The sequence below is a fragment of the Stenella coeruleoalba genome, assembly GCF_951394435.1.
Source record: "Stenella coeruleoalba genome assembly, chromosome: 2".
Taxonomy (NCBI): Eukaryota; Metazoa; Chordata; class Mammalia; order Artiodactyla; family Delphinidae; genus Stenella; species Stenella coeruleoalba.
The window spans coordinates 154,187,401-154,206,023 of record NC_137147.1 but is presented as its reverse complement, the minus strand read 5'-3'; the positions used below and the strand labels follow the sequence as shown (position 1 = coordinate 154,206,023).

General features: G+C 41.7%; 1 protein-coding gene across 1 annotated transcript in view; it reads right to left on the bottom strand.

The window, feature by feature from the left end:
• MYO5C (myosin VC) overlaps positions 1–18,623 on the bottom strand; it is a 118,992-nt gene that overhangs the window by 24,734 nt on the left and 75,635 nt on the right. Inside the window, exons 31-35 of the mRNA XM_079913746.1 lie at positions 18,319–18,382; positions 15,860–16,028; positions 12,579–12,666; positions 1,838–1,936; positions 188–342 (exon numbers count right to left, since the gene is read on the bottom strand). Coding sequence (XP_079769872.1) covers positions 188–342; positions 1,838–1,936; positions 12,579–12,666; positions 15,860–16,028; positions 18,319–18,382 — 575 coding nt within the window. The remainder of the gene's footprint in view (positions 1–187; positions 343–1,837; positions 1,937–12,578; positions 12,667–15,859; positions 16,029–18,318; positions 18,383–18,623) is intronic.

The window sequence follows — 18,623 nt, the reverse complement described above, 5'->3', positions numbered from 1 at the left end:
GACCTAAGTTGTCTTTTCCTAACAGCTTGGATTCTTTTCCTGATTGGGCCTCTGACTGGTTTGAGGAATCATGTGGTTGACCAAAGACTGGAGGTGAAGGATGGGAAAAGTACAGGCAACTGGTCATTCCCACAGGTGTTCCTAAAGTAGCCATGATACCAAGGGCCATGTCAAAGGTAGTTCCTACCTTAACCACCTGCTTGATACCATTAATGGTGCTGTTCATGAGGGACTTGAGCATGTTGGCGTCATTTAGAGAATCTGCGTAGCGTACACACATGAACAGGATGTGAGCTGGCAGCCCGGGGATCATGTTCACCACCACACCGCGGGGCTTCAGGTCTGGAGCAGAGAGAGTCAGTGAGGATTACAGCTGATGATCAGCTCTCCCGATAAGGAACCTATAATGATGGGGCAGGGGTTGTCTGCTTTTCTGTACTTGATGCAGTGCCTGAATGCATAAGGGTGTCTTTTCCCTTGGAGGAGTTCAGGCTGGTGGTTTTCTTGGCAAAAATATACATGCAGGTGCCACCTGCTTCTCTTACTTCTCATTTGCAAAGTACCTTCTCTTTTCTAAGGTTGAATAAAGGACAGAATTTCTTATCTCCAAGGTAACAGAGGAACCCCAGTTCCATGCACCCTCACTTCAGCCTCTATGATGAGGATGGAATATGACCTCAGCAACCACATGCATCTGCCTTGAATAGAGAAAACAGGTACACAGCAGTCCTGCAGAGGAGGACCAGCTGGTCTTGAGGGGAGGAGAATGGCTGGAAGGCAGAGTGGGAATGAAGGGAAGATAGAAACTTTATAGAACAAGTTAAAATAAGCAAACACAGGGCTTCCCTGGTGGCGCAGTGGTTGAGAGTCCGCCTGCCGATGCAGGGGACACGGGTTCGTGCCCTGGTCCAGGAAGATCCCACATGCTGCGGAGTGGCTGGGCCCGTGAGCCATGGCCGCTGAGCCTGCGTGTCCGGAGCCTGTGCTCCACCAAGGGAGAGGCCACAACAGTGAGAGGCCCCCGTACCGCAAAAAAAAAAAAAAAAAAAAAGCAAACACAGACCTCCCCATGCCTGCATTAAGACAGGGGAACAAAGAGGCCCCACAGCTGTGCACCAGTGAGGGTGGAAAGGAAAGGGCAGGGGTGCTCAGGTCCTCTGAGGGGAGTCAATTAGCACAAGAGGAGTAAGGCTACATATGGGCTTTCTGCTTTGAGATGTTACAACCCACTGATAGGGAGGCAGCTTTTCTCCTTTTCCGTGGAAAACCACGTGGTTTTCATGGTGAAGACAGTCTAGTAAGATTGTTTCTAAGACCACCAACCCCAGCGTATGCCCACTGGGAGATTCCTGTAACTGAGGTGTGGCTGGAAAGCCTCCACCATACTGCCTGCAAATAAATTTCTCAGCAGAAGTCAGATGGAACAAAGGAACCACAATTACTTTTTCCATGGCTCCTGTGCTGAGACACAAAGATGAGGAGATGTGTCTTCTACCCTGACCATGTGATGAGACTTGGGAAGAGGTTAGGGCAGCGCTTCTCAACTGAAGGCAAGGTACCCCCAGAGGGCATCTGGCAATGTCTGGAGGCATTTCTTATTGTCGTGGCTAGGGGTTGCTACTGGCTTCTACAGAATAGAAGCCAACGACACTGCTCAATATTCTACAGTGCAAAGCCCCTCCCCACCCCAAACAAAGAATTACGTGGTCAACAGTGGTGAGGCTGAGAAGAAGCAGTGGAGGAAGAAGAGGAAATACCCCTGCCCAAGATCGTAGCAATGGCTGATGCTCAAGTTCTCAAAGATAGAGCGAAGATTCAGAGTTCCAGGTTTCACTACCAAGAATGAGGTTTTGGATGAGCTTGGCCTCGTCTTCTCTCTTGTATTCCAGCATTCCAAGGTACTCCTTGGGTCCTGAGGACAGGTGCACATCATTGGCTGTAGGCAGAGGCAAACAATCAACTAAATACACAAAAACAACTTTCACCAGCATTATCATGAGACTACTCTGTCTCTTTCCATCCCATACTGGCTGGTTTGCCCATGAACTCCTGTGGCTTTCTGATAAATGCAAACTTTATTAAATCCTGAAGAATTTCTTCTGGTAGTGATTCTTATCTGTGAGTATATCAATGAGTACAGCTGCTGGTATATATCCTCATGAGCACCTGGTATATATCCAGCACAGTGGGGATATGAAAACAATCCAAGATGATGCTCTTGCCTTCAGGACACTGACATTACAGTTAAAGAAAGGAGATTCACAAAACATGTGGTGTGCAAAACACCAAACTGCATGATCCCAAGGTGGCTGGCCTAGCTTCCTATGTGCCATCACAAGGTGCCACAAACTCAGTAGCATAAAGCACAATTTTTAAAAAAATATAATTAAAAAAGTTTCACATTTCTGGAGGTCATAGACTGAAATAGATCTTACACTGCTGAAATCAAAGTGTCAGCAGAGCTGTGTTTCTTCTGGAGGCTCTAGGGGAGAACTCATTTCTTGCCTTTTCCAGCTTCTAGAGGCTGCCCACATGATTTGGCTTGTGGCCACATCACCCTGACCTCTGCTTCTATCACCACATCTTTCTCTCTCTGCTTATATTGTCATACCACCTTCTCTCACCTTGTCATTCCTGCCTCTCTTATAAGGTCTTTTGTGATTATTGTACATTGAATCCACCTGTATAATCCAGGCGACTCTCCCCAACTCAAGACCCTTCACTTAATCACATCTGCAAAGTCCCTTCTGCCATGTAAGGTAACATATTCACAGGCTCTGGGGATTGGGACATGGACATCTCTGGGTGGGCCACAGTCTGCCCTCTGGTCCCCAAAGATTCATGTTCATTCTGGGAGGAGGAGATGTACACAGAAGCATAGGTTAGAGAGTCAGAAAGACTTTAAAGATGCCATGCTGCTGAATTCGAAGATGGTGGAGGAAGCCCATAAGTCAGTAAAAGTGGGTGGCTTCTAGAAGAAGGAAAAGGCAAGAACAGAATCTCCCCCTAAAGCCTACAGAAGCCCTGCTGACATGTTGACTTTAACCCTGTGAAGACCATTTTGAACTTCTGACCTCTAGAACTGTAAGACTTGTGTTTTATTAAGCCACTAATTTTATGGTGATCTGTTAGGCAGCCATAGGAAATAAATACAGGGGACATAAGACTTTACGCATAGGTAGGTTGGAACTGTTGAAAAATTCTTCTTGAAGGAGGCAGCACTCCAGTTGGGCCAAGAAAAGTGAGTAGGCTCTGATGGATGACAAAGAAGATAATCCAGGTAAAGAGTTAACAGAACTCTCTCTTCTACTGCATGAGAGTCTGTCCTGTTGACTTACTAGCTCTGTTCCCTTGGAGACTGATAAAGGTAGAATGTTAACTGTTTTACTAAGCAACCTGCTTATGCTAAGAATAACCTCTGATTGCTGAACTGCATCTGGACTGGGAAGAACAATAAATGAAGCAGAAATACATGATAAGAACATCATACTTTGGGTATTCTTAAGTGTGGTCACTTGTACCTGACCATATTCCTTGGGAGCTAGTGCCACCTATGGAGTGTCCAAAAGGTACTGGCTTCCTGACAGCCATGTGAATGAGCTTGGAGACAGGCACTCCAGCCCCAGCTAAGCCTTCAGATGACTGCATCCCTGCTGATGACTTCACTGCAACTCAGAGCGAGGACCACCCAGCTAAGCCACTTATGGATTCTTGACCTTCAGAACTGTGTTTTTTTTTTTTTACATCTTCATTGGAGTATAATTGCTTTACAATGGTGTGTTAGTTTCTGCTTTATAACAAAGTGAATCAGTTATACATATACATATGTTCCCATATCTCTTCCCTCTTGCATCTCCCTCCCTATCCCACCCCTCTAGGTGGTCACAAAGCACCGAGCTGATCTCCCTGTGCTATGTGGCTGCTTCCCACTAGCTATCTATTTTACGTTTGGTAGTGTATATATCTCCATGCCACTCTCTCACTTTCTCACAGCTTACCCTTCCCCCTCCCCATATCCTCAACTCCATTCTCTAGTAGGTCTGTGTCTTTATTCCTGTCTTACCCCTAGGTTCTTCATGACATTTTTTTTTCTTAGATTCCATATATATGTGTTAGCATACGGTATTTGTCCTTCTCTTTCTGACTTACTTCACTCTGTATGACAGACTCTAGGTCCATCCACCTCACTACAAATAACTCAATTTCGTTTCTTTTTATGGCTGAGTAATATTCCATTGTATATATGTGCCACATCTTCTTTATCCATTCATCAGATGATGGACACTTAGGCTGAGAAACTGTTTTTTTTTTTTTTTTTTACATCTTTATTGGAGTATAATTGCTTTACAATGGTGTGTTAGTTTCTTCTGTATAACAAAGTGAATCAGCTATACATATACATGTAACCCCATATCTCCTCCCTCTTGCATCTCCCTCCCACCCTCCCCCATCTCACCCCTCTAGGTGGTCACAAAGCACCGAGATGATCTCCCTGTGCTACGCAGCTGCTTCCCACTAGCTATCTATTTTACATTTGGTAGTATATATAAGTCCATGCCACTCTCTCACTTCGTCCCAGCTTACCCTTCCCCTTCCCCATGTCCTTAAGTCCATTCTCTACATCTGCGTCTTTATTCCTGCTAAATTTTGGGATAGTTTGTTATATGACGATAGATACATGATACAGGAAGGAAAGCTGATGTATTCCACTTTAGACACACTGGGTTGGAGGTGATAATAGAAAGGTGAAGGAGTAGTCTTAGAGGCAAAAAGGGACTGGGACTCAGGAAAAGTGAGGAATGGCAGGTGGATTTTGGAAGTCCTTATGTAGCGATGGCAGTTCCTTCATTCATTCCAACAATGGGGACACCACTGGGCAATGGGAAGGACAGACATGGTCTCTGCCCTCATGAGGGCAGACTGACCTTTATCATTAATTATTGAAGCGGAAAGATCCTCATTTTTGTTTTGGACATATTAAATGTGAGGTGAGAGCTGAATAAATAATAGTAAAGGAGCTTTTCAAAGAAAGGAATATAGTAAAAAGAACAGAGAACTGAAGATACAGCCTTAGTGATAAAGGTTGGGAGGAAGAAGCAATACTGAACAAAAGAGTAAAGGGAGTTAGAAGAGAGAAGTCAGAAAAGTTCAGTGACACAGAAGCGGGTGAAGGGAGAGAGACCTTCAAGATGGCAGAGAAGTAAGACGTGATCACCTTCCTCCCCACAAATACACCAGAAATACATCTACATGTGGAACAACTCCTACAGAACACCTACTGAATGCTGGCAGAAGACCTCAGACTTTCCAAAAGATATATATATAAATTTTTTCCTTTTTCTCTTTTTGCGAGTGTGTATGTGTATGCTTCTTTGTGTGATTTTGTCTGTATAGCTTTGCTTTTTCCATTTGTCCCAGCATTCTGTCTGCCCATTTTTGTTTTTGTTTTTTTGTATAGTTTTTAGAGCTTGTTATCATTGCTGGATTTGTTTTTTTTTTTTTTTTTTTTTTGCAGTACGCGGGCCTCTCACTGTTGTGGCCTCTCCCATTGCAGAGCACAAGTTCCGGACGCGCAGGCTCAGCAGCCATGGCTCACGAGCCCAGCCGGTCCGCGCATGTGGCATCTTCCTGGACCGGGGCACGAACCCGTGTCCCCTGCATCGGCAGGCAGACTCTCAACCACTGCACCACCAGGGAAGCCCTGTATTTGTTTTTTGGTTTGGTTGCTCTCTTCTTTCTTTTTTTTTAAATTACTTTTTAATTTTTAAAAATTTTTAATAATTTAATTTTTTATTTTAATAACTTTTTTTCTTTCTTTCTTTTGTTCTCCCTTTTCTTCTGAGCCGTGTGGCTGACAGCATCTTGGTGCTCCAGCCAGGTGTAAGGCCTGTGCCTCTGAGGTGCGATAGCCGAGTTTAGGACATTGGTCCACCAGATACTTCCCGTCTCCATGTAATATCAAACGGCGAAACATCTCCGAGAGATCTCCATCTCAACGCTAAGACCCAGCTTCACTCAACAACCAGCAAGCTACAGTGCTGGACACCCTATGCCAAACAACTAGCAAGACAGGAACACAACCCCACCCAATAGCAGAGAGGCTGCCTAAAATCATAATAAGGTCTCAGGTACCCTAAAACATACCACTGGACACAGTCCTGCCCACCAGAAAGACAAGATCCAGCCTCATCCACCATAACACAGGCACCAATCCCTTCCACCAGGAAGCCTACACAACCCACTGAACCAACCTCACCCACTGGGGGCAGACATCGAAAACAACAGGAACTATGAACCTGCAGTCTGTGAAAAGGAGACCCCAAACACAGTAAGTAAGTTAAGCAAAATAAGAAGACAGAGAAACACACAGCAGATGAAGGAGTAAGGTAAAAACCCACCAGACCAAACAAATGAAGAGGAAACAGGCAGTCTACCTGAAAAAGAATTCAGAGTAATGATAGTAAAGTTGATCCAAAATCTTGGAAACAGAATGGAGAAAATACAAGAAATGTTTAACAAGGACCTAGAAGAACTAAAGCAAACAATGATGAACAACACAATAAATGAAATTAACAATTCTCTAGAAGGAATCAATAGCAGAATAACTGAGGCAGAAGAATGGATAAGTGACCTGGAAGATAAAATAGTGGAAATAACTGCTGCAGAGCAGAATAAAGAATGAAAAGAACAGAGGAGAGTCTCAGAGACCTCTGGGACAACATCAAACATACCATCATTTGAATTACAGGGGTCCCAGAAGAAGAAGAGAAAAAGAAAGGGACTGAGAAAATATTTGAAGAGATTATAGTTGAAAACTTCCCTAATATGGGAAAGGAAATAGTCAATCAAGTCCAGGAAGCACAGAGAGTCCCATGCAGGACACATCCAAGGAGAAACATGCTAGGACACATATTAATCAAACTTTCAAAAATTAACATCAAAGAAAAAATATTAAAAGCAGCAAGGGAAAAACAACAAATAACATACAAGGGAATCCCCATAAGGTTAACAGCCGATCTTTCAGCAGAAACTCTGCAAGCCAGAGGGAGTGGCATGACATATTTAAAGTGATGACAGGGAAAAACCTACAACCAAGATTACTCTACCCAGCAAGGATCTCATTCAGATTCGACAGAAAAATTGTAACCTTTACAGACAAGCAAAAGCTAAGAGAATTCATCACCACCAAACCAGCTTTACAACAAATGCTAAAGGAACTTCTCTAGGCAGGAAACACAAGAGAAGGAAAAGATCTAAAATAACAAACCCAAAACAATTAAGAAAATGGTAATAGGAACGAACATACTGATAACTACCTTAAATGTAAATGGATTAAATGCACCAACCAAAAGACATAGACTGGCTGAATGGATACAATAACAGGACTCATATATATGCTGTCTACAAGAGACCCACTTCAGACCTAGGGACACATACAGACTGAAAGTGAGGGGATGGAAAAAGTTATTCCATGCAAATGGGAAGCAAAAGAAAGCTGGAGTAGCAATTCTCATATCAGACAAAATAGACTTTAAAACAAAGACTATTACAAGAGACAAAGAAGGACACTATGTAACGATCAAGGGATCAATCAGAGAAGAAGACATAACAATTGTAAACATTTATGCACCCAACATAGGAGCACCTCAATACATAAGGCAACTGCTAACAGCCATAAAAGGGGAAATCGACAGTAACACAATCATAGTAGGGAACTTCAATACCCCGCTTTCACCAATGGACAGATCATCCAAAATGAAAATAAATAAGGAAACACAAGCTTTAAATGATGCATTAAACACAATGGACTTAATTGATATTTATAGGACATTCCATCCAAAAACAACAGAATACACTTTCTTCTCAAGTGCTCATAGAACATTCTCCAGGATAGATCATGTCTTGGGTCACAAATGAAGCGCCGGTAAATTTAAGAAAATTGAAATTGTATCAAGTATCTTATCCAACCATGACTATCAATTACAGGGAAAAAATCTGTAAAAAATACAAACACATGGAGGCTAAACAACAAACTACTAAATAACCAAGAGATCACTGAAGAAGTCAAAGAGGAAATCAAAAAATACCTAGAAACGAATGACAATGAAAACACAATGATCCAAAACCTATGGGATGCAGCAAAAGCAGTTCTAAGAGGGAAGTTTATAGCAATACAATCCTACCTTAAGAAACAAGAAACATCTCAAATAAACAACCCAACCTTACAACTAAAGCAATTAGAGAAAGAAGAACAAAAAAACCCCAAACCTAGCAGAAGGAAAGAAATCATAAAGATCAGATCAGAAATAAATGAAAAAGAAATGAAGGAAACAACGGCAAAGATCAATAAACTAAAAGCTGGTTTTTTGAGAAGATAAACAAAATTGATAAACCATTAGCTAGACTCATCAAGGAAAAAAGGGAGAAGACTCAAATCAATAGAATTAGAAATGAAAAAGCAGAAGTAACAACTGACACTGCAAAAATACAAAGGATCATGAGAGATTACTACAAGCAACTGTATACCAATAAAATGGACAACCTGGAATAAATGGACAAATTCTTAGAAAAGCACAACCTTCTGAGACTGAACCAGGAAGAAATAGAAAATATAAACAGACCAGTCACAAACACTGAAGTTGAGACTGTGATTAAAAATCTTCCAATAACCAAAAGCCCAGGACCAGATGGCTTCACAGGCGAATTCTATCAAATATTTAGAGAAGAGCTAACACCTGTCCTTCTCAAACTCTTCCAAAATATAGCAGAGGGAGGAACACTCCCAAACTCATTCTATGAGGCCACAATCACCCTGATACTAAAACCAGACAAAGATGTCACAAAGAAAGAAAACTACAGGCCAATATCACTGATGAACATAGATGCAAAAGTTCTCAGCAAAATACTAGCAAACAGAATCCAACAGCACATTAAAAGGATCATACACCATGATCAAGTGGGGTTTATCCCAGGAATGCAAGGATTATTCAAAATATGCAAATCAATCAATACGATAAACCATATTAAAAAATTGAAGGAGAAAAACTATATGATCATCTCAATAGATGCAGAAAAACCTTTCAACAAAATTCAACACACATTTATGATAAAAACCCTCCAGAAAGCAGGCATAGAGGGAACTTACCTCAACATAATAAAGGCCATATGTGACAAACCCAGAGCCAACATCATTTTCAATGGTGAAAAACTGAAACCATTTCCTCTAAGATCAGGAACAAGACAAGGTTGCCCACTCTCACCACCATTATTCAACATAGTTTTGGAAGTTTTAGCCACAGCAATCAGAGAAGAAAAAGAAATAAAAGGAATCCAAATCAGAAAAGAAGAAGTAAAACTGTCACTGTTTGCAGAAGACATGATACTATACATAGAGAATCCTAAAGATGCTACCAGAAAACTACTAGAGCTAATCAATGAATTTGGTAAAGTAGCAGGATACAAAATTAATGCATTAATGAAATCTCTTGCATTCCTATACACTAATGATGAAAAATCGGAAGGAGAAATTAAGGAAACACTCCCATTTACCATTGCAACAAAAATACTAAAATATCTAGGAATAAACCTACCTAAGGAGACAAAAGACCTGTATGCAGAAAATTATAAGACACTGATGAAAGAAATTAAAGATGATACAAACAGATGGAGAGATATACCATGTTCTTGGACTGGAAGAATCAACACTGTGAAAATGACTCTACTACCCAAAGCAATCTACAGATTCAATGCAATCCCTATCAAACTACCACTGGCATTTTTCACAGAACTAGAACAACAAATCTCACAATTTGTATGGAGACACAAAAGATCCTGAATAGCCAAAGCAATCTTGACAACGAAAAACGGAGCTGGAGGAATCAGCCTCCCGGACTTCAGATTATACTACTTAAAGTTACAGTAATCAAGACAGTATGGTACTGGCACAAAAACAGGAATATAGGTCAATGGAACAGGATAGAAAGCCCAGAGATAAGCCCATGCACATATTGTCACCTTATTTTTGATAAAGGAGGCAAGAATACATGATGGAGAAAAGACAGCCTCTTCAATAAGTGGTGCTGGCAAAACTGGACAGCTACATGTAAAAGAATGAAATTAGGACACTCCCTAACACCATACACAAAAATAAACTCAAAATGGATTAAAGACCTAAATGTAAGGCCAGACACTATCAAACTCTTAGAGGAAAACATAGGCAGAACACTCTATGACGTAAATCACAGCAAGATCCTTTTCCACCCATCTCCTAAAGATATGGAAATAAAAACAAACAAATGGGACCTAATGAAACTTAAAAGCTTTTGCACAGCAAAGGAAACCATAAACAAGACCAAAAGACAACCCTCACAATGGGAGAAAATATTTGCAAATGCAGCAACTGACAAAGGATTAATCTCCAAAATTTACAAGCAGCTCACACAGCTCAATAACAAAAAAACAAACAACCCAATCCAAAAATGGGCAGAAGACCTAAACAGACATTTCTCCAAAGAAGATATACAGATTGCCAACAAACACATGAAAGAATGCTCAACATCATTAATCATTGGAGAAATGCAAATCAAAACTACAATGAGAGATCATCTCACACCGGTCAGAATGGCCATCATCAGAAAGTCTAGAAACAATAAATGCTGGAGAGGGTGTGGAGAAAAGGGAACATTCTTTCACTGTTGGTGGGAATGTAAATTGATACAGCCACTATGGAGATCAGTATGGAGGTACTTAAAAAACTAAAAATAGAACTACCACGTGACCCAGCAATCCCACTACTGGGCATATACCCTGAGAAAACCATAATTCAAAGAGTCATGTACCAAAATGTTCATTGCAGCTCTATTTACAATAGCCAGGACATGGAGGCAACCTAGGTGTCCATCATCGGATGAATGGATAGAGAAGATGTGGCCCACGTATACAATGGAATATTACTCAGCCATGAAAAGAAATGAAATTGAGATATTTGTAGTGAGGTGGATGGACCTAGAGTCTGTCATACAGAGTGACGTAAGTCAGAAAGGAAAAAAAATACCATATGCTAACACATATATATGGAATCTAAGAGAAAAAAAAAAGGTCATGAAGAACCTAGGGGTAAGATGGGAATAAAGACACAGACCTACTAGAGAATGGACTTGAGGATATGGGGAGGGGGAAGGGTAAGCTGTGAGAAAGTGAGAGAGTGGCATGGACATATATACACTACCAAACGTAAAACAGATAGCTAGTGGGAAGCAGCCGCATAGCACGGGGAGATCAGCTCGGTGGTGTGGGGGTGGGATAGGGAGGGTGGGAGGAAGGGAGATGCAAGAAGGAAGAGATATGGGAACATATGTATATGTATAACTGATTCACTTTGTTATAAAGCAGAAACTAACACACCATTGTAAAGCAATTATACTCCAATGAAGATGTTAAAAAAAAAAAAAAAAAGAGTCATGTACCACAATGTTCATTGCAGCTCTATTTACAATAGCCAGGACATGGAAGCAACCTAAGTGCCCATCAGCAGATGAATGGACAAAGAAGATGTGGCACATATATACAATGGAATATTACTCAGCCATAAAAAGAAATAAAATTGAGTTATTTGTAGTGAGGTGGATGGACGTAGATTCTGTCATACAGAGTGAAGTAAGTCAGAAAGAGAAAAACAAATACCGTGTGCTAACTCATATATATGGAATCTAATAAAGAAAAAACAAATGGTTCTGAAGAACCTAGGGGCAGGAAAGGAATAAAGATGCAGATGGAGAGAATGGACTTGAGGACATGCAGAGGGGGAAGGGTAAGCTGGGACAAAGTGAGAGAGTAGCATGGACATATATACACTACCAAATGTAAAATAGATAGCTAGTGGGCAGCAGCCACATAGCCCAGGGAGTTCAGCTCAGTGCTTTGTGACCACCTAGAAGGGTGAGATAGGGAGGGTGGGAGGGAGACACAAGAGGGAGGGGATATGGGGATATATGTATATGTATAGCTGATTCACTTTGTTATACAGCAGAAACTAACACACCATTGTAAGGCAATTGTACTCCAATAAAGATGTGAAAAAAAAAGAAGCGGGTGAAGGAAAGAAAGGCAGAGGGTCCTTTTCCCAGGAGCTCATGAGGACACTCAGTGTGCAGTTCAGTCCATGTTTAGGACTGCTGTCCAGCTTCTTAGTTGTCTACTTCTTTTTTCTAATAGAAACTGGAATATTGATTCCATGTCACTGAGAGAGGAAATAAATTTTAAAGCCATTAAATTTGAAACTTTTTCACAGTTTCATTTTTACAAGGAGAGAGCTAACAGAGAAAGAGGTTAAAAGTAGTCATTCCAGGGTGTCCCTTACAATTGCATGAGCATATCTGGTATCATCTGAGAGGTGGTGAGCTATCTTCCTGCCTTGAAGGATCCTTCCATTAGCCCTTCACTGAGCCCCAAATCCACCAGTTGAGACCCATTCCTTTGGTTTTCAAATTCTTTGGACCACATCAGGAAATAACATGTCAACATATGTGGACCTTAGCTGAAAGTTCAAAAAATAGGAAACTGAATGTTATTTTTCCTACCTTTTTCAATTGTCTTGGTTAGAGTCTTCACTTGATCTTGTAACTTTTTAATCACTCTGTCCTTCATGTCTAACACTTCTTCAAGATCCTACAGAAATCAAAAGAAACAAGGACATGAGCTCAGAAGCATCTTAACCTATTTTTTAAAATTTATTTTTAAATTTATTTTTTTATTTTTGGCTGTGCTGGGTCTTCATTTCTGTGCGAGGGCATTCTCTAGTTGCGGCAAGCCGCGGCCACTCTTCATTGCGGTGCGCGGGCCTCTCACTATCGCAGCCTCTCTTGTTGCGGAGCACAGGCTCCAGACGCGCAGGCTCAGTAGTTGTGGCTCACGGGCCTAGCTCCTCCGCGGCATGTGGGATCTTCCCAGACCAGGGCTCGAACCTGTGTCCCCTGCATTGGCAGGCAGATTCTCAACCACTGCACCACCAATGAAGCCCCTTAACCTATTTTTTGATAATAGCTTTACTGAGCTATAATTCACATACCAAACAGTTCACCCATTTGAAGTGTACACTCAATGGTTTTTAGTATACTCAGTTGTGCAACCATCACTATCATCTAATTCCAGAATATTTTCATCACATCAGAAAGAAACATGTAACTTTTAGCTGGCACCCCTTTGTCCTCCTATTCCTTTCCAGCCCTTGGCAACCACTAATCTACCTTCTGTGTCTACATATTTGCCTGTTCTGGACATTTAATATACATGGAATCATACATGTGTGGCCTTTCATGTTTGGCATAATGTTTTCAAGGGTCATCCATGCTATAGCAGGTATCAGTACTTCACTCCTTTTCGTGGCTGAATAATATCCTATTGTACGGATAGACCACAGTTAACTTGATCTAATTTTCCCTTAATAAAGTAATGCCCATTGTAGAGAATTTAAAAATATGCATGTGTGCAAATGGGCTCTCTGGATGTCAGAAGCTGCAGGCGGAGAAACTTCAGAGATTTGGGTCCTGGCTTTGCGTCTCCTTCCTGATAAGGGGGTGGCCCAGCCTATGCTGAATTTGGCTCAAGAACCAGGAGAGTCTTGGATGCCTATAAATATTTCCTATAAAGGGCAGAGAGTGTTTAGGTTCTTCCTGAATCCCAAGGGCTTTGACACAGAAAGGATTCAGGCTTCTCTGCTCCAGCAATGCCTACCACGCAGTCAGTCACTGCAGCTTGGGTTCTCGGGTGACTCTCAGAGTCAAGGGAAGTTGTGCTGTGTCTACTCAGTGGCCACCTGTCCCCACTACAGTTCTGTGTCTCTGTTAAACACATGAGGAACTTTATCTGGCCTTACAAGTGGGGAGGTGGGTACAGTTTCTTCCTATTTCAGCTTATTTTATAATATATCTAATAATAAAAAAGTTACCCATCAATCCTGGAGAACTTGGAGGAAATCACTGTTCACATTTTGATTTATTTCATTCTTTTTTTCCCCCTAATATGGCACATATACATTGTAAAAAATTGGGTCATACTGCATGTAAAGTTTTACATCCTATGTTTCTCTCTCATTATATTGCAGATATTTCCCTCCGTCACTGATAATATACCAAACTGTCATTTTAATGGCTAAGTCATATGATACATAATCACTTAATCTACCCACTACTGTTGGACATCCTTTTATTTACGTATTTTTTCTGTGACTAATAACACTATTAGTCTCATTTGTGGGCAAAATCGCCACCTAAGATATAGAAATTATATTCTTTCGTTGCATATTCATCTATTCACTTGTAACACTGAAGCTACTGACTGGTTCAGGAATAGTGTGTTAGAATGAACACGTAGATAGGACTGGTCCCCAGCTCCATGCACTGGGGAAGAAACAGGTCCAGCCCTTCCCTGCCTGGGAGGAGAGCCATACACACGAGGTGGGGGGCTCCTGAGGAGGGGCACTGAGTGGGACCTCACTCCTCCCGCAGCATCAGAAACAAACTCACACAAATCCCACACAACTCAGGGATTGACAACACCCACATGCTCACAGCTGAGTGAAGGCTCACACAGGACAAGATGTGCACCACACATGATCACCCACCTACCCTCTCCCTCACCACTGGCTCCTGCTGAGACCCCAGGGACACACACGCAGACACAGCGGCAGAAGGTGGGACAGCCTCTCACATTTAGCAGGCAGTTACTTATCCAGTGTGATTTGAGAACTTATTCTCTGAGAAAGGTGTACCCCCCCTCAAAAAAGATGGTCATCATCCAGGTGCCCTGACTGGAATGTGTTACTTCCTATTAAATGTTAAACTCTGTGGATTCCTCTTCAACGTTAAATCCTGACATGGCAAAATGTGATTTTACCCTATCATGTTTTTTTCTTGTGAGATAGGAAATGGGGGACCCTGACGACAGGGAGCAGGGCCTGTGGACATGTGCAGGCTGACCAATGCCTGGGTGAGCCCTCTCCTGGTCATGGTCTTGGAGGTTGCCAGGCCAGGAAGGGGCCTGTGAGCATCCACCTCCCAGGAAAGCACCCAGTCTGCTACTTTGGTGCTTCTCATTCTTGTGGGTTTCACACACCAATAAAATTTCAGAAGAACTGCTGGAAGCTGACAGAGTTGCCAAATATCATTTTGACAAGGGCATTGACAATCTGATGAAGATTCTCACAAGTTAAAAAGTTAGTCATCGGCTTCCCTGGTGGCGCAGTGGTTGAGAGTCCGCCTGCCGATGTGGGGGACACGGGTTCGTGCCCCGGTCCGGGAAGATCCCACATGCCACGGAGCGGCTGGGCCCGTGAGCCATGGCCGCTGAGCCTGCGCGTCCAGAGCCTGTGCTCCACAACGGGAGAGGCCACAACAGTGAGAGGTCCGCGAACCGCAAAAAAAAAAAAAAAAAAAAAAAAAAAAGTCATCTACTATCATGATCATTGCATAGAAGAACATTTTGACTCTGAAAACTGCAGGAAGGGCACACACCCCCAGAAGCAAGCAAAGGCCTTTGTTGGGGTAAGCTCTGCTCAGAGAAGGTCACACATCAGCCTATCACCCTCAAGGTGCTCTGGGCCAGGGCGTCGTCATCTCAGATGGGTGCCGTCCATGGGACAGTGCTCAGGTCCTCACCACCCGTCCTCTCTCAGCCCTCGTCAATCCCCAGGCTCCCCTGAGGCAGCTGTAACCTCAGAGACCACCTGTCCTTTGAGATAAGGAAACAGACTGCTCTGGTGGGAGGCAGATGCTGCTCATCGGATGCTTTAGGTGGCCTGACCCCCTTCAGTGATGCCTGCATATGCAGGCATCACTTATCAACAAGTGACAAAACTCCTCACCCTGTGCTCCACAGTGAGGCGAGATGCTTCCTGCCGGAAACTACTCTTGACTTCACTTTCAGTTTCAAATTGTTTCCTCAAGTGCTCGCTGGCCTCCTGCATTTCTTGAATCTTATCCATCAGCTTCTCTTTCTCTTTGGTATACATTTCATTTGGGGCTCCTACGGTTCTGAGAAAAGGATTAGGAAATTTTGGTATCAGTTTGACCGTCATGGAAGTGTCTCTCATTGTCACAGCAAGCAGTGATATTTCCAAAGATGGCAAAATACTTTGGCCACTTCATGTGTAAAGCAAGTGGTACCTGAATAGGGGAGTGCTCAAAGTGGGAGGAAGAGACCAGGGTTCGTGAGGTATAAAAGTCCATGTCTGCTCCAGTCTCCTTAACCTGATGAGAAGTTCTTGTCCCCACCTGCCTACACCCTTTGACTGCTCCCACAGGACATCCCTACCCACTTACACCCTTATGACCAAAAGCTCGATAATTGTCTCCTTTGTGAAAAGACTGGGAACAGGTACTCCAAAACCCAGTGATCAGAGAGAGAAGAAAAACCCATCCAAAGAGTTCCAAAATGGTGCTCACCACTTTCCTACTGTTTTGGGTCCTCATTTGGCCCCAATCCTACCAAAGAAGTCACATGATGAAAAATGCTCTCTGGGTGGGACATAGAGTGTCCGTTTACTGTTCTTAAAATCAAGTATCTCAAGGATTTTTAAATTGGAATGGAACACTGATGACAAATTTGACATCTATTCCTCGGATGATTTAAATAATAATATGGGAATCAATTTTAATCTGATGAGGATGACTTAGAAATGACTGTGAATAAAATTCACGGTGAAGAAGTCAGGGTAACTGACTTCTCTGAAGATTATAAAGTTTTACAAAATATTTTTACCATACAAAACTGCAATCTAATCTAAGCTATAAAAAATATTATTTGATATAAGCAATGTTTTGTGGTATGGAAAAACATTAGGATATAAAATGGTACCTTACTAATGAGTGTGAAACTCTAAAACTGTAATTCTAACTTGAGTTATGTATAAATAAGTAAATCTATATTTTATTACAAAAGCATTGAATTAAAATAGCTTCAAAAACATTTTTAGAAAAGGGAACCCTCTTGCACTGTTGGTGTGAATGTAAATTGATACAACCACTATGGAGAACAGTAATGGAGGTTCCTTAAAAAACTAAAAATAGAATTACCATATGACCCAGTAATCCCACTACTGGGCATATACCCTGAGAAAACCATAATTCAAAAGGAGTCATGTACCACAATGTTCACTGCAGCACTATTTACAATAGCCAGGACATGGAAGCAACCTAAGTGTCCATCAACAGATGAATGGATAAAGAAGATGTGGCACATATATACAATGGAATATCACTCAGCCATACAAAGAAATGAAACTGAGTTATTTGTAGTGAGGTGGATGGAACTAGAGTCTGTCATACAGAGTGAAGTCAGTCAGAAAGAGAAAAACAAATACCGTATGCTAACGCATATATATGGAATCTAAAAAAAAAAAATGGTTCTGATGAACCTAGGGGCAGGACAGGAATAAAGACATAGATGTAGAGAATGGACTTGAGGACATGAGGAGGGGGAAGGGTAAGCTGGGACAAAGTGAGAGAGTAGCATTGACATATATACACTACCAAATGTAAAACAGATAGCTAGTGGGGAGCAGCAGCATAGCACAGGGAGATCAGCTGGGTGCTTTGTGACCACCTAGAGGGGTGGGATAGGGTGGGTGGGAGGGAGAAGCAAGAGGGAGGAGATATGAGGATATATGTATACATACAGCTGATTCACTTTGTTATACAGCAGAAACTAACACACCCTTGTAAAGCAATTATACTCCAATAAAGATGTTAAAAAAAAAAACCAAAAAACAAAAAACCCCATCATTTTTTAAAAAGTATCTCAACAAGCTGGTGGCAAAACATTTTCCTCACAAGGCTCTACCAGGCCCTCTGTTGGTCAGGATGTAATCTGGGGGGTTTATCGATGAAGATTCTCTATCAACATGGATTTTAAGCCTTACCCTAAGTGGTCTGCTGAGAGAGAAACTGTTCTCTTTCACACGATCTTATGTTATCAATTTTTTCTGAAGAGATAATCCATGTGTATGGCATAATGTTCTAGGGGTATAAAAGTCTACACAGTGAAAAGTAAGTCTCCTCCCTCCCCTATGCACCAGCCACCCAGTTACCCTCCCTGCAGGCACCCAACGTTTTGTTTCATTTCTCATACACTCTCCCAGAGAAGGGTGTGTGTGTGTGTACACAAGTATTTCTTTTCTTCACACTTGAATGCTAACAAATTATATATCTTAATTAACACCTTGCTTCTTTGGTTTAATAACCTTTCTTTGGTATCACCCACAATTTCAGAAAAGAAAAGCATTACATGAACGTGAACCTGAGGTACATGCACAATGATACTTACTTTCTTTGCGTTCCTTCCTCTTCCTGATTGTGATTCAACTGATTAGACAACTCTTCTAGTTTTCCTATAATGAGAAGAACTATCAGTCCTTTGGTGGCCATGTCACTGCATTCTGATTTGGGTTTGGCCGTATTTTCATATTTTCAGTTATCGGGGTTCTAAACTGTACCCAGCTACAGATTAGGTTTTATGTGGTCTGAACAGTGTTTAAAAACTTTTCAAGCCATTATTTAAAAATTGTGATATTTCACATAAAAACCTGGATTTCTGGTTTTTCTTTAAAAATAGGAATATCAAGCAATACT